We start from the raw sequence: 18,416 nt of genomic DNA on the forward strand, positions 1-18,416 counted from the left end.
ATTTGCTTTAATTTTAAAAAAATTTCCTTTAACGTTTTGTTCCTGTTACAGTGCTCCTTTAAGTAAACGTTGATTAGTTTAATTGTTTAGTTATTTTTCTCTAAATAATATACAGCAACAATTTACATTAATACAGCGCCTTTGATGTAATAAGACATTCCAAGGTGCCTCAGAGGAGCATTACAAAAGAAAATATAACATGGAACCACACAGTGAAATATTAGGTCAGATGACCAAAAGCTTGGTCAAAAACATTGGTTGTAAGGAGTATCTTACATGAGGAAAGTGAGGAAGAGAAGAGGCTGAGATCTCGATAGAATATTTCAGAGATAAAGGCTTAGCTAACTGAAAGAGTAGCCACCAATGGGGTGTGATTAAAGTCAGAGATGTTTGAGAGGCCAGAATTAGATAGCTTGAAGGATTGTGCGGCAGGAAGAAATTACAAAGATAGGGAGAGGTGAGGAAATGGAGGGATTTGAAAACAAGGACGAGAATGTTAAAATCAAGTTTGACTGGAAGCTGGTACAGTTCAGCAAGCACAGTCATACAACACACAAGAGGCTCTTCAACCCATTGAGTATGTGTCAACAACAAAAAACCTATTTACACTAATTGCACTTTCCAGCACTTGGCCCATAGCCCTGAATGTTATGACATTTCAAGTGTTCTTCCAAGTGCTTTTTAAAGGTTGTGAGGTTTCCTACCTCTACTACCCTCCCAGGCACTGCTTTCCAGATTCCCAGAGCCCACTAGGTGAAAAAAATATTTCCTCCAGTCCCCTCTAAATCTCCTGCCCTCCACCATAAAATAATACCTGTTCTTACAGACCCTTCAACTAAGAGGAACAGCTGCTTTCAATCCATCTTGCCCTTCATAATCTTATATACCTCAGACAAGTCTCCTTCTGAAGAAAACAACCTGAGTTTATCCAGTCTCTCTTCATAGCTAAAGCAGTCCATACCCAGTGGCTCAGTGGTTAGCACTGCAGCCTCACAGCACCAGGGACCCGGGTTTGATTCCAGCCTCAGGCGACTGTGTGTGGAGTTTGCACATTCTCCCCGTGTCTGCGTAGGTTTCCTCCGGGTGCTCCAGTTTCCTCCCACGGTCCAAAGATGTGCAGACTAGGTGGATTGGCCATGCTAAATTGCCCGTAGTGTTCAGGGGCGTGTGGGTTACCGGGGCATGGGTCGGGGTGGGAAGCTTCAAGGGGTGGTGCGGACTTGTTGGGCTAAAGGGCCTGTTTCCACACTGTAGGGAATTTAATCTAAAACACCCTGGTGAATTTCCTCTGCATCCCATCCTTCCTATATTGGGACAACCAGAACTAATCAAAGTTTTGTGCTGCTCCAACATAACCTCCCTACTGTTGTAATCTATGCCACAATTGATCATGGCAAGTATCATGTTTGCCTTCCTAACTACTTTATTTTTCTGCCATGCAGCCTGTAGGGATCTGTGGATAAGCACCCCAAGATCCGTATGTTCCTCTGAGCTTCCTAGTGTTCTCCCATTCAATAAGTACTCCCTTGCTTTGTCCTCCTTCCAAAGTACATCACCTCACACTCTTCAGGGTCAAATACCTAAGACCTTCTTTCTCACTATTAATCACTTGAACAATCGCTGTGTCATCTGCAAACTTAATTACTCCACCCGCACCCCACATTCTAAACCATTATCATTTATATATATATATCACAAAAAATAAGGGACATAACACTGATTCCTTTGGTATGCCACCAGACACTGAACACCAGTCACATAAACAGCCTTTTACCACCATTCTCGGTTCCCTACAACTAATCCAATTTTGGATCCAAATTGCCCAGTTACCCTGGGTTCCATCATCAGAAATTGCTGGAAAAACTCAGCATGTCTGGGAGTATCTGCGGAGAGAAAGTAATGTTGACATTTTGGGTCCAGTGACTCTTCATCACTTCCTACTTACATCTGCAATTCTTCTCACACTTTACATCAGTTTCAGAATTTACAGTTCGTGGGCTCCAGCCACCTCCATGCAATCACTTTACATGGTCTCATCAGGATGGTCTCAGGGCTCTCTGCTTCTTCCTGGAAAAAAGGCCTGAACCATCCCTGTCCACCACCACCCTCCTCCACCTGGCCGAGCTTGTTCTCATTTTGAACAACTTCTCCTTTAACTCCTCCCACTTTCTTCAGGTCCAAGGGATGGTCACGGGTACTCGCATGAGCCCCAGTTATGCCTGTCGCTTTGTGGGGTATGTGGAATATTCCTTGTTCTAGCCCTTCTCTAGCCCCACTCACAAGTCATTCCCTGGTACGTCAATGACATCATTGGTGCTGCTTCTCTCTCTCGTCCAGAGTTGGAAAATTCCATCAATTTTGTTTCCAAATTCCTGTCGCATCTGTTCTGTTGATGCCAACTTTGACAAGGGAACCTCAGAATGTCCACTTTCTTCCTCAACAAATATTCCCCAACACTGTAGTTGACACTGCACTTTAGCCCATAGCCCTCTCTTCCCCACCACCCCCCCCCCCAACAACAGCAAATAGGGTCCCTTTCCCATCTCCAGCAGGATGCCACCACTAGACACATATTCCCCTCCCCTCCCTTGTCAGCCTTCCACAGAGATCATTCCCTCCAGGGCACCCCAGTCCATTCCTCCTCCACACACCCCACAGCCCCACGGCACCTTCTCATGCCATCGCAAAAAGTGTAACACCTGCCCGTTTACTCCCTTCCTCCTCACTATCCAAGACCCCAGGCACACCTTCCAGGTGAAGCAGCGATTTACATGCACTTCACTCAACCTAGTCTACTGTATTTGCTGCTCACAATGTGGTCTCCTCTACACTGAGGAGATAAAGCACAGACTGGGTGATTGCTTTGTGGAACACTTACGTTCTGTGCATAAGAATGACCCTGATCTTCCAATCGCCTGTCATTTCAAAACATTGCCACGTTCCCTGGCCAACATCTCTGTCTCCAGCTTGCTACAGTGCTCCAGTGAAGTTTAGTGCCATCTATAGGTACAGCATCATGTTTTCCAGTTGGGAACTCTGCAATCTTCTGGATTCAATATTGAGTTCAATAATTCAGGGCCTGAGCATCTTCTCCTATCTCCTCACTCCAAACCCCACACACCAGGCCCTGTCATCACAAGACTGCTATCACAAACAACCTATTGTCAGCCACTAACGGTCCCCATTAACAGCTATTCATTCCCCTAGAGATCTTTACTCATTCCTTTGCTGCCCAACTGTTTTTCTCTCAATCTGGGCTCCACCTCCACCTACTGTTTACTCTTTCCCTTGCCTCTCCCGCCTTCTCGAACCTTTTCCTTGCCACAGTCAGTGCTGACAAAGGGTCACTGGACCTGAAACATCAACTCTACCTTCTCTCCACAGATGCTGCCAGGTCTGCTGAATTTGTTCAACAATTTCTGATTTTGTTTCTAATTTCCAGCATCTGCAGTTCTTTGGGGTTTTGTTTAACCCTGGATTCCATGTGCTTTTACCTTCTTTACTAGTTTCTCAGGTGGGATCTTGTCAATGGCTTCATTGACATCCATATAAACCACAGGACTGGATGGCAGCTAATGTGTTTCCAGTTGATAAGAAGAATGGTTGGGGTAAACCAAGGAATTATAGACCAAAGAGTCTCACATCAGTGGTAGAGAAACTATCGGGGAAAATTCTGAATGAAAGAATTAATTTCTACTTGGGGAGAATTAGGATTAGGTTTTATTTCAGATGTAGATCTCTACTCTCATCCAAACACCTGATCAACTCCTAAAAAAATTCAAATTTGTTAGGCACAGCCTCCCTCTGACAAAGCCATGCTGACTATCCCTGATCAAACCTTACCTTCTGTGCTATGATGCTCTTTTCGAGGTTGTGTTTACATTATTTATTGCTTTATCGTCCCCTGTAAAGTCTCCCTCTTTTCACTGCCTATAAACATTTACTCAAGGAGTTCAGCTAACCCTTTCGCACTAGTTTGTTGTCTGCCTTTCTAATTCAAGATGGCAGTGGAGTAGCAGAGCAGCGTGTGGGCTCCTGCCCCAAGGTGATCTGCTGTGTCTGCTTGTTCTTTTTGTTCCTTCTTTAACTGCTCTTTTTTTCTTACTTGAGTAGATCTGAAATAAAACCTAATCCTAATTCTCCCCAAGTAGAAATTAATTCTTTCGTTCAGAATTTTCCCCGATAGTTTCCGTACCACTGATGTGAGACTCTTTGGTCTATAATTCCTTGGTTTACCCCAAACATTCTCCTTATCAAGTGGAAACACATTAGCTGCCATACAGTCCAGTGGTGCCTGCGCTGTGACCACAGAGGAATTTAAAATTTGGGTCAGAGCCTTCTAATTTCCTCCCTTGCCTTTCACTGCAGCCTGGGATACAACTTATCTAGACCTGGGTATCTGACCACTTTAAAGCCTGCCAAAACCTTCAATACCGCCTTACTCCTTATCTCAATCTGCTCCCACAGTCCCTCTTCCCAAATTTTGTTCCTACATCCTCCTTCTCCCAAGTGAAGACAAATGTTAAATACTCATTTAACACTCTACCGATGTCCTCTGGTTCCATGCACAGATTGTGCACCCCCCGCCACCCCCATCCCTAATTGACCCTACTCTTTCCTGGTTATCCTCTTCCCCTTAATAAACTTATAGCATATTTTGGGATTCTCCCTAATTTTACTTTCCCCTCTTTGATCTCGTTATTGCTTTCGTAAGATCCCCCCTGCATGTTCTATACTCCACTAGGGCCTCCATTGATTCGCTCCTTTTGTAAAAACCTAGACATTCAGTTTCTCTGAGCTTGCTAATTTTATATTTTACCCTAAAGGGAACATGTTGGGCTTGTACACACCCCATCTCCTTTTCGAAGTCTACTTTGGCCACATCTTGCCTTATTTTACTAAAACCTGTCTTCCCCAATCCAAGATAACAAAGTGTGGAGCTGGATGAACACAGCAGGCCAAGCAGCATCTCAGGAGCACAAAAGCTGACGTTTCAGGCCTAGACCCTTCATCAAAAAAGGGGGATGGCGAGAGGGTTCTGGAATAAATAGGGAGAGAGGGGGAGGCGGACTGACGATGGATACAGGGGAAGATAGGTGGAGAGGAGACAGACAAATTAAAGGGGATGGAGCCTGTAGAGGTGGGTATAGGTAGAGGGGTAGGGAGGGGATAGGTCAGTCCGGGGGGGACGGACAGGTCAAAGGGGCGGGATGAGGTTAGGAGGTGGGGAACGGAGGTGCGGCTTGAGGTGGGGGGAGAGGATAGGCGAGAGGAAGAACAGGTTAGGGAGGCAGGGATGAGCTGGGCCTGTTTTGGGATGCAGTGGGGGGAGGGGAGATTTTGAAGCTGGTGAAATCCACATTGATACCATTGGGCTGCTGGGTTCCCAAGCGGAATATGAGTTGCTGTTCCTGCAACCTTCATGTGGCATCATTGTGGCACTGCAGGAGGCCCATGATGGACATGTCATCTAAGGAATGAGAGGGGGAGTTAAAATGGCTCGCGACTGGGAGGTGCAGTTGTTTGTTGCAAACTGAGCGTAGGTGTTCTGCAAAGTGGTCCCCAAGCCTCTGCTTGGTTTCCCCAATGTAGAGGAGGCCACACCGGGTACAGCGGATGCTGTATACCAAATTGGTGGACGTGCAGGTGAACCTCTGCTTGATGTGGAAAGTCTTCTTGGGGCCTGTGAAGGGGGTGAGGGAGGAGGTGTGGGAGCAAATGTAGCACTTCCTGCGGTTGCAGGGGTAAGTGCCGGGTGTGGTGGGGCTAGAGGGGAGTGTGGAGCAGACAAGGGAGTCCCGGAGAGAGTGATCTTTCTGGAAGGCAGACAAGGGAGACATATAAAATAATCAGAGAGTTAGATAGGGTGGATAGGGAGAGCCTTTTTCCTAGGACGGTGACAGCAAGCACGAGGGGGCATAGCTTTAAACTGAGGGGTGAAAGATATAGGACAGATGTCAGAGGTAGTTTCTTTACTCAGAGAGTACTAAGGGAATGGAACGCTTTGCCTGCAATGGTAATAGATTCGCCAACTTTAGATACATTTAAGTCATCATTGGACAAGCATATGGATGTACATAGAATAGTGTAGGTTAGATGGGCTTCAGGTTGGCACAACATCGAGGGCCGAAGGGCCTGTACTGTGCTGTAATGTTCTATGTTCTATTAAGGGTGGGGATGGAAAAATGTCTTGGGTGGTGGGGTCGGATTGTAGTTGGCGGAAGTGTCGGAGAATGATGCGTTGTATCCGGAGGTTGGTGGGGTGGTGTGTGAGGACGAGGGGGAATTCTCTTTTGGCAATTCTTGCGGGGATGGGGTGTGAGGGATGAGTTGCGGGAGATATGGTCGAGGGCGTTCTCGACCACTGGAGGGGGAAAGTTGCGGTCCTTGAAGAACGAGGACATTGGGATATACAGGAGTGGAATGCCTCATCCTGGGACCAGATGCGGCAGAAGCAAAGTAATTGGGAATGGAGGATGGGATTTTTGCAGGGGGGTGAGTGGGAGGAGGTGTGTTCTAGGTAGCTGTGGGAGTCGGTGGGCTTGAAATGGACATTGGTTTCTAGGTGGTTGCCTGAGATGGAGACTGAGAGGTCCAGGGAGGTGAGGGATGTGTTGGAGATGGTCCAGGTGAACTTGAGGTTGGGGTGGAAGGTATTGGTGAAGTGTTCGAGCTCCTCTTGGGAGCACGAGGCGGCGCCGATACAGTCATTGATGGAACAGAGGAAGAGGCGGGGTTTAGGGCCTATGTAGGTATGGAAGAGGGACTGTTCCATGTAACCTACAAAGAGGCAGGCATAGCTTGGGCCCATGCGGGTGCCCATGGCCACCCCCTTTGTCTGTAGGAAGTGGGAGGAATCGAAAGAGAAGTTGTTGAGCGTGAGGTCGAGTTCGGCTAGGCGGATGAGGGTGTCAGTGGAGGGGGACTGGGCAGGCCTGCAGGACAGGAAGAAGCGGAGGGCCTTTAGGCCATCTGCATGAGGAATGCAGGTGTATAGGGACTGGACGTCCATGGTGAAAATGAGGTGTTAGGGACCGGGGAATTGGAAGTTCTGGAGGAGGTGGAGGGCATGGGTGGTGTCATGGACGTAGGTAGGGAGTTCCTGGAATTTTTGTTTTGCAGACCATCTTTTTCTTTATCTGTAACAAACTGAAATCATATTGTGTTGTAGTCACTATCACTAGAATGCTTCCACCACTGCCACCTTGACCATCTGTCTGGCTTCGTTCCCCAAATTTAGGTCCAGCACCACACTGTTCCTCATTGTACCTTCTAATGTTGATATAAGAAGCTTTCCAGAATACATTTCAAAAAATCTGCACCCTTTTCACTATGAAGTTGAAATCCCTTCAATACCCTATTATTGTTATTTTTATATACCTCAGTGAGTTGTCTACATATCCGCCTCTTCTATTATTCTATTCCTCTCACTTAGTATGATTTAAGACATAGGCAACAAAATTTTGGATCAGCTGAAGTTTCAGGGCGTTAGAATGTAAGACACCAGCCAGGAGTGCTTTAGAATAGTAAAGTCTACAGGTAACAAAGGTGTGGATGAGCATGATTCAGCATGAGAGCTGAGAAAGGGGAAATGTTGGGCATGCCAAGAGGTGGAAAAAGGCAAATTTAGTGACTGTGTGAATATAAAGTTGGAAACTCATTTTGGGGGTCAAATGTGATATGAAGGCTGTGAACAGGTTGACTTCATCTCATACTATTTCCAAACAGAGGGGTAGAGTCAGTAACAAGGAAACAGAGTTTGGAGCTCCTATGTATACATTCTTGTCTAATCAGAGAGGGGCTACATCTGGAGTAAAAAGCCATTATATATTCTTTTATTCTAAAATAATTATGGAAAATCCTGTTAAATTTAGTCAATGTAATTTTATCTTAGTCTTATACATCAACGTTGGGAGGGGAAGTTTATCTTCTAATGGGCCAGTTTTTCTTTATCCCCCATTGGATAGGCTCCATTTATCGATTATTTACTTTCAATAAATAGAATTTCTGGAGGAGATATGAAATCTAAACATGTGTAATGCATTTCACAGATCACCTACTATCTAAAAGTAGAATAAAAGTTCATCTATAACAGTAACACTTAAAAGTACTTTGCACAAACAGACACTGACACGGCCAAATTTATTGCCTCCCTCTAACTCCAAACACCTCACCATCCTGACTTGGAAATATATCACCATTCCTTCAGTGTTGCTGGGTCAAAATCCTGGAATTCCCTCCCTCAGGGTATTGTGGGTCTAGCTACAGCACATGGACTGCAGCAGTTCAAGGTGGCAGCTCACCATTACCTTCTCAAGAACAACGACAAACAGGCAATAAATGCTAGGCCCAGCATGTGATGTCCACGTCCCACAAGTGAATAAAAAAAACTGTCATATTGCAAGCCAACCAGATAGTGTGGGACTGGATTCTCAAGTAGCATGGACCGGGTAAAGTTAGTAGGAAGGTGTAAGAAACTTTCCTGGCACCTTCTAGTCATGCCAGCTAATTTGATAACCTGAATATTATAACCTTTGCACCTCTTGCTGTTCGGGCACTGCCCAGTCCTTTTAGTAGAGATTCCAAGATAATAAAATGTGAGGCTGGATGAACACAGCAGGCCAAGCAGCATCTCAGGAGCACAAAAGCTGACGTTTCGGGCCTAGACCCTTCATCAGAGAGGGGGATGGGGGGAGGGAACTGGAATAAATAGGGAGAGAGGGGGAGGCGGACCGAAGATGGAGAGTAAAGAAGATAGGTGGAGAGGGTGTAGGTGGGGAGGTAGGGAGGGGATAGGTCAGTCCAGGGAAGACGGACAGGTCAAGGAGGTGGGATGAGGTTAGTAGGTAGCTGGGGGTGCGGCTTGGGGTGGGAGGAAGGGATGGGTGAGAGGAAGAACCGGTTAGGGAGGCAGAGACAGGTTGGACTGGTTTTGGGATGCAGTGGGTGGGGGGGAAGAGCTGGGCTGGTTGTGTGGTGCAGTGGGGGGAGGGGATGAACTGGGCTGGTTAAGGGATGCAGTGGGGGAAGGGGAGATTTTGAAACTGGTGAAGTCCACATTGATACCATATGGCTGCAGGGTTCCCAGGCGGAATATGAGTTGCTGTTCCTGCAACCTTCGGGTGGCATCATTGTGGCAGTGCAGGAGGCCCATGATGGACATGTCATCAAGAGAATGGGAGGGGGAGTGGAAATGGTTTGCGACTGGGAGGTGCAGTTGTTTGTTGCGAACTGAGCGGAGGTGTTCTGCAAAGCGGTCCCCAAGCCTCCGCTTGGTTTCCCCAATGTAGAGGAAGCCGCACCGGGTACAGTGGATGCAGTATACCACATTGGCAGATGTGCAGGTGAACCTCTGCTTAATCCCCCTCTCTGATGAAGGGTCTAGGCCCGAAACGTCAGCTTTTGTGCTCCTGAGATGCTGCTTGGCCTGCTGTGTTCATCCAGCCTCACATTTTATTATCTTGGAATGACATTCCACATTAAGCAGAGGTTCACCTGCACATCTGCCAATGTGGTATACTGCATCCACTGTACCCGGTGCGGCTTCCTCTACATTGGGGAAACCAAGCGGAGGCTTGGGGACCGCTTTGCAGAACACCTCCGCTCAGTTCGCAACAAACAACTGCACCTCCCAGTCGCAAACCATTTCCACTCCCCCTCCCATTCTCTTGATGACATGTCCATCATGGGCCTCCTGCACTGCCACAATGATGCCACCCGAAGGTTGCAGGAACAGCAACTCATATTCCGCCTGGGAACCCTGCAGCCATATGGTATCAATGTGGACTTCACCAGTTTCAAAATCTCCCCTTCCCCCACTGCATCCCTTAACCAGCCCAGTTCATCCCCTCCCCCCACTGCACCACACAACCAGCCCAGCTCTTCCCCCCCACCCACTGCATCCCAAAACCAGTCCAACCTGTCTCTGCCTCCCTAACCGGTTCTTCCTCTCACCCATCCCTTCCTCCCACCCCAAGCCGCACCCCCAGCTACCTACTAACCTCATCCCACCTCCTTGACCTGTCCGTCTTCCCTGGACTGACCTATCCCCTCCCTACCTCCCCACCTACACCCTCTCCACCTATCTTCTTTACTCTCCATCTTCGGTCCGCCTCCCCCTCTCTCCCTATTTATTCCAGTTCCCTCCCCCCATCCCCCTCTCTGATGAAGGGTCTAGGCCCGAAACGTCAGCTTTTGTGCTCCTGAGATGCTGCTTGGCCTGCTGTGTTCATCCAGCCTCACATTTTATTATCTTGGAATCTCCAGCATCTGCAGTTCCCATTATCTCTTTTAGTAGAGATGTTGGCCTTCCAAAGCTGTAGGTTTTCTGCTTAGGCCTGCAACCTCAGGAATCTGCCCAACATAGATCATTGGGGACAGGCTCTTTTTTAAAAATTCACTTGTGGAATGTGGGTATCACTGGGTGGGCCAGCATTTATTGCCTGTTCCTACTTTTCCTATTCATCTCCAATGAAGAATGTTTTCAAGGTGGGAAGATGCTCCAAAAATTCGAATGGCAATAGTGGTTGAATGTGGGACAGTAGCTGTTCAACTAACTTTTGGAAAACGACGTTCAATTCGGTTTATTGAAAATCCCAATGTTATTCCCCCATCCCCCTTTTTTGGATTAAAAATCTACTAAAACCCCCACTACAAATGTGACAAATCAGAATGAATTGTCTTTAAAACTCACAATTTCACAGGGGGCATTTCAGAGACCAGAAACACAGGACCTAATTTGTGTTTTCAAAATTTGAAATCCCCTTCAAGTTTTCATGTCCTTAAATAACCTGTCACAACAGAGAACATTCCAGGGTGCTTGACAACCAATGAAGTACATTTGGAAGTGCTGTCACTATATAAAGTAGGAAATGTGGCAATCGTATTGTGCAAAGCAAGCTCCCACTTACAGCAGTGAGGTAATAATCTATTTAAGTGATGCTGATTGAGGGATAAATGTTGCTCAGGATACCAAAAGAACTGTCCTCTTCTTGAAGTAGTCCACTTGAAAAGGGTATCTCGGGCTTTGGTGTAACTCTTGTCTGAAAGGTGGTAGCTCAACACTGCTGCAAGGTGTCAGCCAAGATTATTTCCAATTTACATTTTCTTTTCGTTCACAAGTACAGGAATGACTACACTTAAAGCATAAATTATGTGTAATTGCTTTGTGTCATGTGTTTGTAATCTCAGCTGTTCATGACTTTGCATTTTATAAGGGGATTAGTCAAGAACACAAGAAATAGAAGCAGAAGTAGGTCATTTTACCCTTCAAGCCTGCTGCACCATTCAATAGGATCATAGCTGATTTAATTGTGGCCTCCAGCTACCTGTTTGCCCTGCCTTAACTGACCTGTCAACCAAAAATCTATTCAACTGTTAAATATATTTAATGACGCAACCACTACTGTGGAAAAGCCATTCTCTGCGGAATAGAATTCCACAAATGATCTTTTGTAAAAAATATGATCTGATTTCAATTTTAAATGGGAGAATCCTCATTTTTAAAAACCAAAGGAACTGCGGATGCTGTAAATCAGATACAAAAACAGAAGTTGCTGGAAAAGCTCGGCAGGTCTGGCAGCATCTGTGAAGAGAAATCAGAGTTAACGTTTCGAGTCGATTGACAGTTCGGAGGAAGGATCACCGGACCCGAAACATTAACTCTGATTTCTCTTCACAGATGCTGCTGGACCTGTTGACTTTTTTTCCAGCAACTTCTGTTTTTGTTCATTTTTAAACCGTGCCCACTAGTTCTCGACTCCCCTGAGAAGGGGAAACATCCTTTCAGCATCCACCCTGTCAATAGTTAGCTCAGTTGGCTGGATGGCAGGTTTGTGATACAGAGTGATGATAACAGCTTAGGTTCAATCCCCACACTGGCTGCAGATTTCAAGGACACTCCTTTGCAACATCTCCTCTTGCCCTAGGTGTGGTGACCCTCAGGTTAAGCCACCACTAGTTGTCTCTCTCTCTAATCGGAGAACCTGTGTCATCAGTAAATTTAGTGACTCAGTCCTTTCAACCAAATGGTATCGACTGTAAATAGTTGAGGCCCCCACTCATCCCTGTAGCACTCCACTAATCATTGCTTATCAACCTAAAAATAAGCCGTTTCTGCTTCCTATTTACAAACTGATCTCTCTTGACTTTGCTCAGGAGACAACAGCCAGACCCAAGTTGGAAGCACTCCAAGCTCAGGCGTATTTGGAGAGACAGCGAGAGCCAGCGAGAGAGAGAGAGAGAGAAAGAGAGAAAAGAGAGGGAGCAACAATAGTGAGAGGGGATGCCACTGTTAAGGAATCAGACTGGAGTTTTTGCAGTCATTGAAGTGACTACAGGACAGTATGTTGCCTCCCTCGTGTCAAAGTAAATGGATGTTACAGAGAAACTGCAGGGGAGGGTGAGGTCATGCCCATATTGACATCAATGACTTATGTAGGAATAGGAATGAGGTCCTGAAAGCAGATTTCAAGGAGCTATGTGAGAGACTGAAAGGCATGTGGTCTCAGGATTGCTTCCAGTCCCTTCTGCCAATGATCTTACAAATAGGAGAATTAAATGGGATTAGATTACACAGTTAGTTTACTCAGCCAGCGAAGACATGCTGAGCTGAATGTCCCCTTTCTGTGTTGTAATGTTTCTATGTAAGCACCAGAGACCCGGGTTTGATTCCAGCTTTGGGTGACTGTGTGGAGTTTGCACGTTCTTCCCATGTCTGTGTGGGTTTCCACCATGTGCTCCAGTTTCCTTCCACAGTCCAAAGATGTGCAGGTTAGATGGATTGGCAAGGCTAAATTGTCCGTAGTGTCCAGGGATGTGCAGGCTAGATGGGTTAGCCATTCGGCCTATTGAGTCATGCTCCACTAGGTCCTGATAAATCCTGAACTCCACTTTCATGCCTTTTCCCCATTACCCAAGGGTCTAGGCCCGAAACGTCAGCTTTTGTGCTCCTGAGATGCTGCTTGGCCTGCTGTGTTCATCCAGCTCCACACTTTGTTATCTCAGATTCTCCAGCATCTGCAGTTCCCATTACCCTTGATTCTCTTACTGATTACAAATTTGTCTATTTCAGCCATGAATCTACTTAATAAACCAGCTTCTACAGCTATTTGTAGTAAAGAGTTCCACCAGATTCACTACTCTGTGGCTAGTTGTGGTGGTGCAGTGGCTATGTTGCCAAGTAAGCAAACCTTGAGCTCTGGTTCAAATTCTGGTGCAAAATCCAATCTGGGGATTAAAATCACATAATTAAGAAGGTGCCTAGGCTAAATGAGTTAAAGCGTCTGTCTTGTAACCAGGAGATTCGGACTTTGAATTTCTGTGGTACATTTCAGCCCAAAGGGCTTTTAAATTAACCTCCGAGCCAGGAGCCCTGAGTTCAAGTCCCACCTGCTCCAGCTGTGAGTAATGGCATCTTTGAACAGGTTGATTAGGACAAAAATATCATTAAATACCCTCAAAGAAGAAATTCCTCCTAATTTCTGTCTTAAAGGCATGATCCATTACTCTGACATTGCACTCTCTGGATCTGGACTTTTCCTCTAAAGGAAATAACTTTCCTATATCTACCCTGTCAAACTCCCCTAAGAATTTTGTATGTTTCAATAAGATTATTTCTCACATGTCTCAATTCCAATGAATGTTGACCTAACCTACTCAACTCTGCTTATGAGAAAATCCCCCCCACCATGCCTGGGATCAACCTAGTGTACCTTCTCTGTCTCCAGTGCAAGAATATCATTTTTCCCATTATTCATTTTTTTGTTACTTCTTCAAAGAATTCTGATAAACTAGTCAAAACATTTACAAGCTTTAAGTTGACATGTTTGTTTTAGCCAAGTCCAAAATGAGTTTCAGTATTTGAAAGATGGATAGAGTTGTGAAATAGTTTATATGCAATAATGAACTACCCCTTCATTCAAACATAAAACAGAAATTGAAGAAACTCAGCAGGTCTGGCAGCATCTGTGGAAAGAAAACAGAGCTAATGTTTTGAGTCTGGTGTAACTCCTTCAGCCCTTTCATTCCTCCATCAAAAGCCCCAATTTATGACACATTATGTGTAATACTTTTACACTGGTAACTTTCTACACGTACGCATACTGTTTTGTTAAAATTCAACTTTGCATAAACACCAGAGATGGTAGGTGAAGGGTCATTTGCTGAAGAAGGGTCTAGGCCCGAAACGTCAGCCTTCCTGCTCCTCTGATGCTACTTGGCCTGTTGCGTTCATCCAGCTCTACATCTTGTTATCTTTGTATAACACCAAGCAGCTTTAAAACTGTACCTCGAACTGTGCGTAGTATTGCGAACTCTGGTTGTACATATTGCTGCATATTACCACGTGAAACTTGTCCCCAAGTAACTTCCATAAACTGCATTTTTGACTCATTCTTTCCCCTCTCCAATAATAATTGAAAATATTCATTTTTTAAAAGCTTTTATTCCAAGCAGCAGCGAACCGACGATTCAACTTTAATTCCGGGAGATCTGGCAACAATAATATTACCCTATCATGAACCATGCTGAGGAGCAAAAATACAGGGATTGGGGAAACGGAGAAAATGAAGTAACTTTCCTACCATTGTACCTCAAACCCGAAATTCAATTACAAAGTGTCGCAAATAAACGATAAGAAGATTCTGCAACTTTCTTTTACCACTTGCCTCGCTCGTCATGTTCTTCCCGGATTTAGTTTCGACTTTTACTTCGGTTGCGGTGCTGAGCAGCACCCGTAGATGACTGAGCAACCCCGCCTCCAGGGGTCAGTGATTGGGTGCAACGTTTGTCCATCAGACTAATACTATTGCAGTGGATTGTGGGAAATAGGCTTTGTTGTTACGCTTTTGTGAGTTGCTTTAATGATAGTTGGTTATGTTTTTGTGTTTAATGTGATACGATAAATGGTAAAAAGGAAGTGCTGGTAGGTTCAATATCCAGTACGTGATAAGTTGGCCATGTAACTAGAGTTTAATACGAAGTAACAGGAAAAATCAATCAGCGATGCTGGCTGGGCCTGGTTGACGTTTTCCCTCAAACCTTTGCCTTAACCATCATCTCTGGCTGCTTAATATTGTCGAAATGACAGCCGGGCGATAATTGTTTGAGATTATGAATGAAAAAAATAGAAAACAGCACAAATTACAGCAAATTAACTAAGCCAACTTTCGCGCGAAAGAGACTGCCTTTCACCTGTGCCAGTCCAGTGTGAAATACTAGAATGGCTAGAAGACTTAATAAAAACGTTGGAGATCAGTGAAAAGTTTGATCTACTAAGTTAAAGTTTATGGTATCTTTTACATTGTTGGTTGCCCTTTTCTTTGCCCATGGTGTGTGTTACTCGTGAATCCGCTTTTAGGAAATGCATAAAATAGCTTAGGGATAGTAAGAACTGCCGATGCTGGATGAACACAGCAGGCCCGGCAGCATCAGAGGAGCAGGAAAGCTGAAGTTTCGGGGGAAATACTGTTCTGATGCTGCCTGGCTTGTTGCGTTCCTCCAGCTCCATACTGTGTCATCTCAGAAAATAGCTTAGTTTGCTGCACACACTATTTTGTTACTTATTGATTTTTGGGTTTATATGTTCTTCCTAATACCATGCCATGAATTATTATTTGATTCATTCTACATAAACACTTTACAACATCAGGAACGTGGGGTCCTGGATAAACAGGCGTATCATTTGATTTATGCCATTCCATTCTACAAAACCTGTCGTCAACATGGCCTTTGTGTTGCCTACCATAAAGTTTCATTTGGAATGTGAAAATTTCGAGTAGACAGGAGTTTCAGCTACAGGGAATTTCCTTTAATCTGTTTTTACTTGGGGCATCTAGTCTGTCCATTGCAGTATTGATGAAAATTTTATTAAGAGATGGTATTGTTAAATGCATTGGGATGTCATTAAGTTCTTACTGCTTAAGTTGCAATTTTAGTAATGGGCATTTGGGAAAGAGAGAACAACCCATTCTAAATCAGTGTAATGTAATCTCAACCACTGGTTTTATGTCCTACTGTGAGACTTGAATTTCCAGTAACTTTTATGTTGTTGATCGTCTACCTATTGCATTAAAAAGAGAAACATTGGTCAGGATTCCCACTGCTGCTCGCTATCCAATCATAACTGCTGGAAGTAGGCATGTTGGTTGCAGACAATGGTTATGATGCCCTGCAGAATTAAATTGCTTGCCAGTATTTACTATCCCAAAAGGGTTGTGTCCACTTGGATTAGGGGCCATCTGGTGCCCAGTGAAGGATCAATGTCTTTTCAAAAAGATATTACGGAATTTGTGATTTACCATAAGTTGGAGAAATCCTCAGCATTGTTCGGAAAAGTGCTTCCACCAAGATGGGTTGGATATGACTAATTAAAAATAGGTGATAATTTTGAATGACTGATGTTTTCTTTGCATTATTTGTAGCTTTGATGTCATAAATAAATGGAAGATTGGACTTTAGAAATCAATGGTAAGTGTAAGTCAAATGTTTTTTGCGTTGTATTTAGTTTAATAATTGGATAACAGTGCTGGAGTCATTACAAAAAGGCAGGTTGTTGTGTGCTCCAGTTACATTGATATTTGAGGATTGGTTGAATCCCAACCTGCATTGTGCTTGAGGCACTGGGCCTATTATTTTACGTCGTACACCATTGGAGTTTGGAAGGGGTTTTGTGATTTTATTCGAATTTTATTCTGTGCGTTTTCATTATGGACCTCAGGCTTCCGTGTTCTGTGGTATAATTGTGCATTAATTTAGAATTTTGTAGAATGTTTTTCTGCACATTGCAGGGTAGCTAGCAACCGCTTGTGTTCATGTAAGAATTTTTAAAAATGCCTCCTGCTCCCTGGTAGAGGCGTGACTAGTGTAATCTTCAAATGGTACGTACATAATGTAATAATAGAGGGGATAGGATGTTTTCAATTGGGGCAATAAACTGGAAGTAATATTTATTTTTGCCTACATGTTTTGGTTAATATACATTTGAATAACTGCTGTCTAAATTCAAATATATTTCTCTTCCATGTACCTCTATTCTTTTTATCCCTAGAATAAACCATGAATTTTGATGGCCTTGATTCTGGCCTGGGGGAATACTCACCATCCCTGCATCCTGGCATTGACACTTCCCTTGACAATTCAATTGAGCATTCCCTGGACCCAAGGCTGGACCCAAACTTACTGCAGAATGTGGAACTGGAAACTGATGGTGTCCAGCTGGATGGCATGCCAGTCTCAGTGTCTGAATCTGTACACCTTGTGGAGGGAATGTATTCAGCGCTGCATAGGGTTGTTGCAGAAGTCGGAGTCCCTATAACCGCCTCACATTTTGACGTTCAAGATGAATTGCTCTGGGTGGGAAATCATGGGGTAAGTGTAGTACATTAACTTCCAACCAAGTAAGCTAATGGGTCTCAATTCTAGTACAGAAACCTTTGGATATACCAGTGGATAAGTAATTGGCATGTTGTACTTGTACAGCTTACAGGTCTCTTGATATGGCTGGGATGATGATTTGTTGATGAGTCCTAACCCAGTGATGTTGCAACTTGACTTGTAAATTTTTCAGTATAATGAAAAGGTTGAGTTTGAAGTTAGTTGTTAGGTGTTTCTGTTTAATATACTCAGTATGATCAGACATAGACCTGTTTTTCTAATCAACCTGTTCAGAGATGGTATTACACATCTCTGGAGCAGCTGAGACTTTGAACCCTGCCTCTTGGTTCAGGGAAAAGGGTACTGCCACGGCACTACAAGAGGACCCTTATGAGCAGATTTAGATTTTACAGTGTTAAATTATTAACACCTGTTTGGAGCCTGGAGTTTCTTTTTTTAAAGTCATTGATTTATGCAGTTGAGTCTAAGCAAACAGTACTGACCATTTTCCAAATATAACATAGTAACATAGGCATGCAGAATTCTTAAAAAAAATAGCTGGTGCATTTTGAATGCTCATAAAGTGCTGATGGTTGATGTGGGATTAGAATCTGTCAGCTTTCTAGGATTCGGCAATGTTGATACAAAAATGGCTCCTGGAGGATTGCTAGAAAATCTGCTTTTCCTTCACACTCTCCCTTACCTTATGAAGAAATCCCAAAGTCTACCTGGCTGGTCCTATCAGCTCAGGTGAGATGAAGAAGTTTTTGCTTCTGCTGGGGTGACTTTCAAATCCACAAGCTATCAGTCACAGAGAAATATGTTGATTCAGTGTCATTTCACACTGTATAGTTTTGCTGCATATGTTATCATAAATAAATGGAAGATTGGACTTTAGAAATCAAAGGTAAGTATAAGGCAAATGTTTTGTTGTTGCATTCTTTTGTTGTTAAATTAACACAATACACAATGAACGTTTGAAAAGTCTGCTTTATTAATTTTTAAAAATTCAGTTCATGTTGGTTGATAAGTCTTTTAAAAAA

General features: G+C 44.2%; 2 protein-coding genes across 5 annotated transcripts in view; one reads left to right on the top strand and one right to left on the bottom strand.

The window, feature by feature from the left end:
- LOC125448362 (interleukin-23 subunit alpha-like) overlaps positions 1-14,746 on the bottom strand; it is a 38,038-nt gene extending 23,292 nt beyond the window's left edge. The window contains exon 1 of the mRNA XM_048523645.1: positions 14,583-14,746. Within this exon, the coding sequence (XP_048379602.1) occupies positions 14,583-14,585 (3 nt within the window). The 5' untranslated portion in view covers positions 14,586-14,746. The remainder of the gene's footprint in view (positions 1-14,582) is intronic.
- A 26-nt stretch (positions 14,747-14,772) lies between these two features.
- The window catches only part of pan2 (poly(A) specific ribonuclease subunit PAN2), a 242,358-nt gene continuing 238,714 nt past the window's right edge, over positions 14,773-18,416 (top strand). For 3 of the 4 annotated variants that reach the window (XM_048523641.2, XM_048523639.2, XM_048523642.2), the window contains exons 1-3: positions 14,773-14,848; positions 16,422-16,467; positions 17,048-17,367. In XM_048523641.2, the coding sequence (XP_048379598.1) occupies positions 17,056-17,367 (312 nt within the window). In that variant the 5' untranslated portion in view covers positions 14,773-14,848; positions 16,422-16,467; positions 17,048-17,055. Of the gene's footprint in view, positions 14,924-16,421; positions 16,468-17,047; positions 17,368-18,416 lie in introns of all 4 variants that reach the window. The other variant, XM_048523640.2, reaches the window with a different exon arrangement.

Source organism: Stegostoma tigrinum, chromosome X (genome assembly GCF_030684315.1).
Source record: "Stegostoma tigrinum isolate sSteTig4 chromosome X, sSteTig4.hap1, whole genome shotgun sequence".
In the NCBI taxonomy this organism is placed as follows: Eukaryota; Metazoa; Chordata; class Chondrichthyes; order Orectolobiformes; family Stegostomatidae; genus Stegostoma; species Stegostoma tigrinum.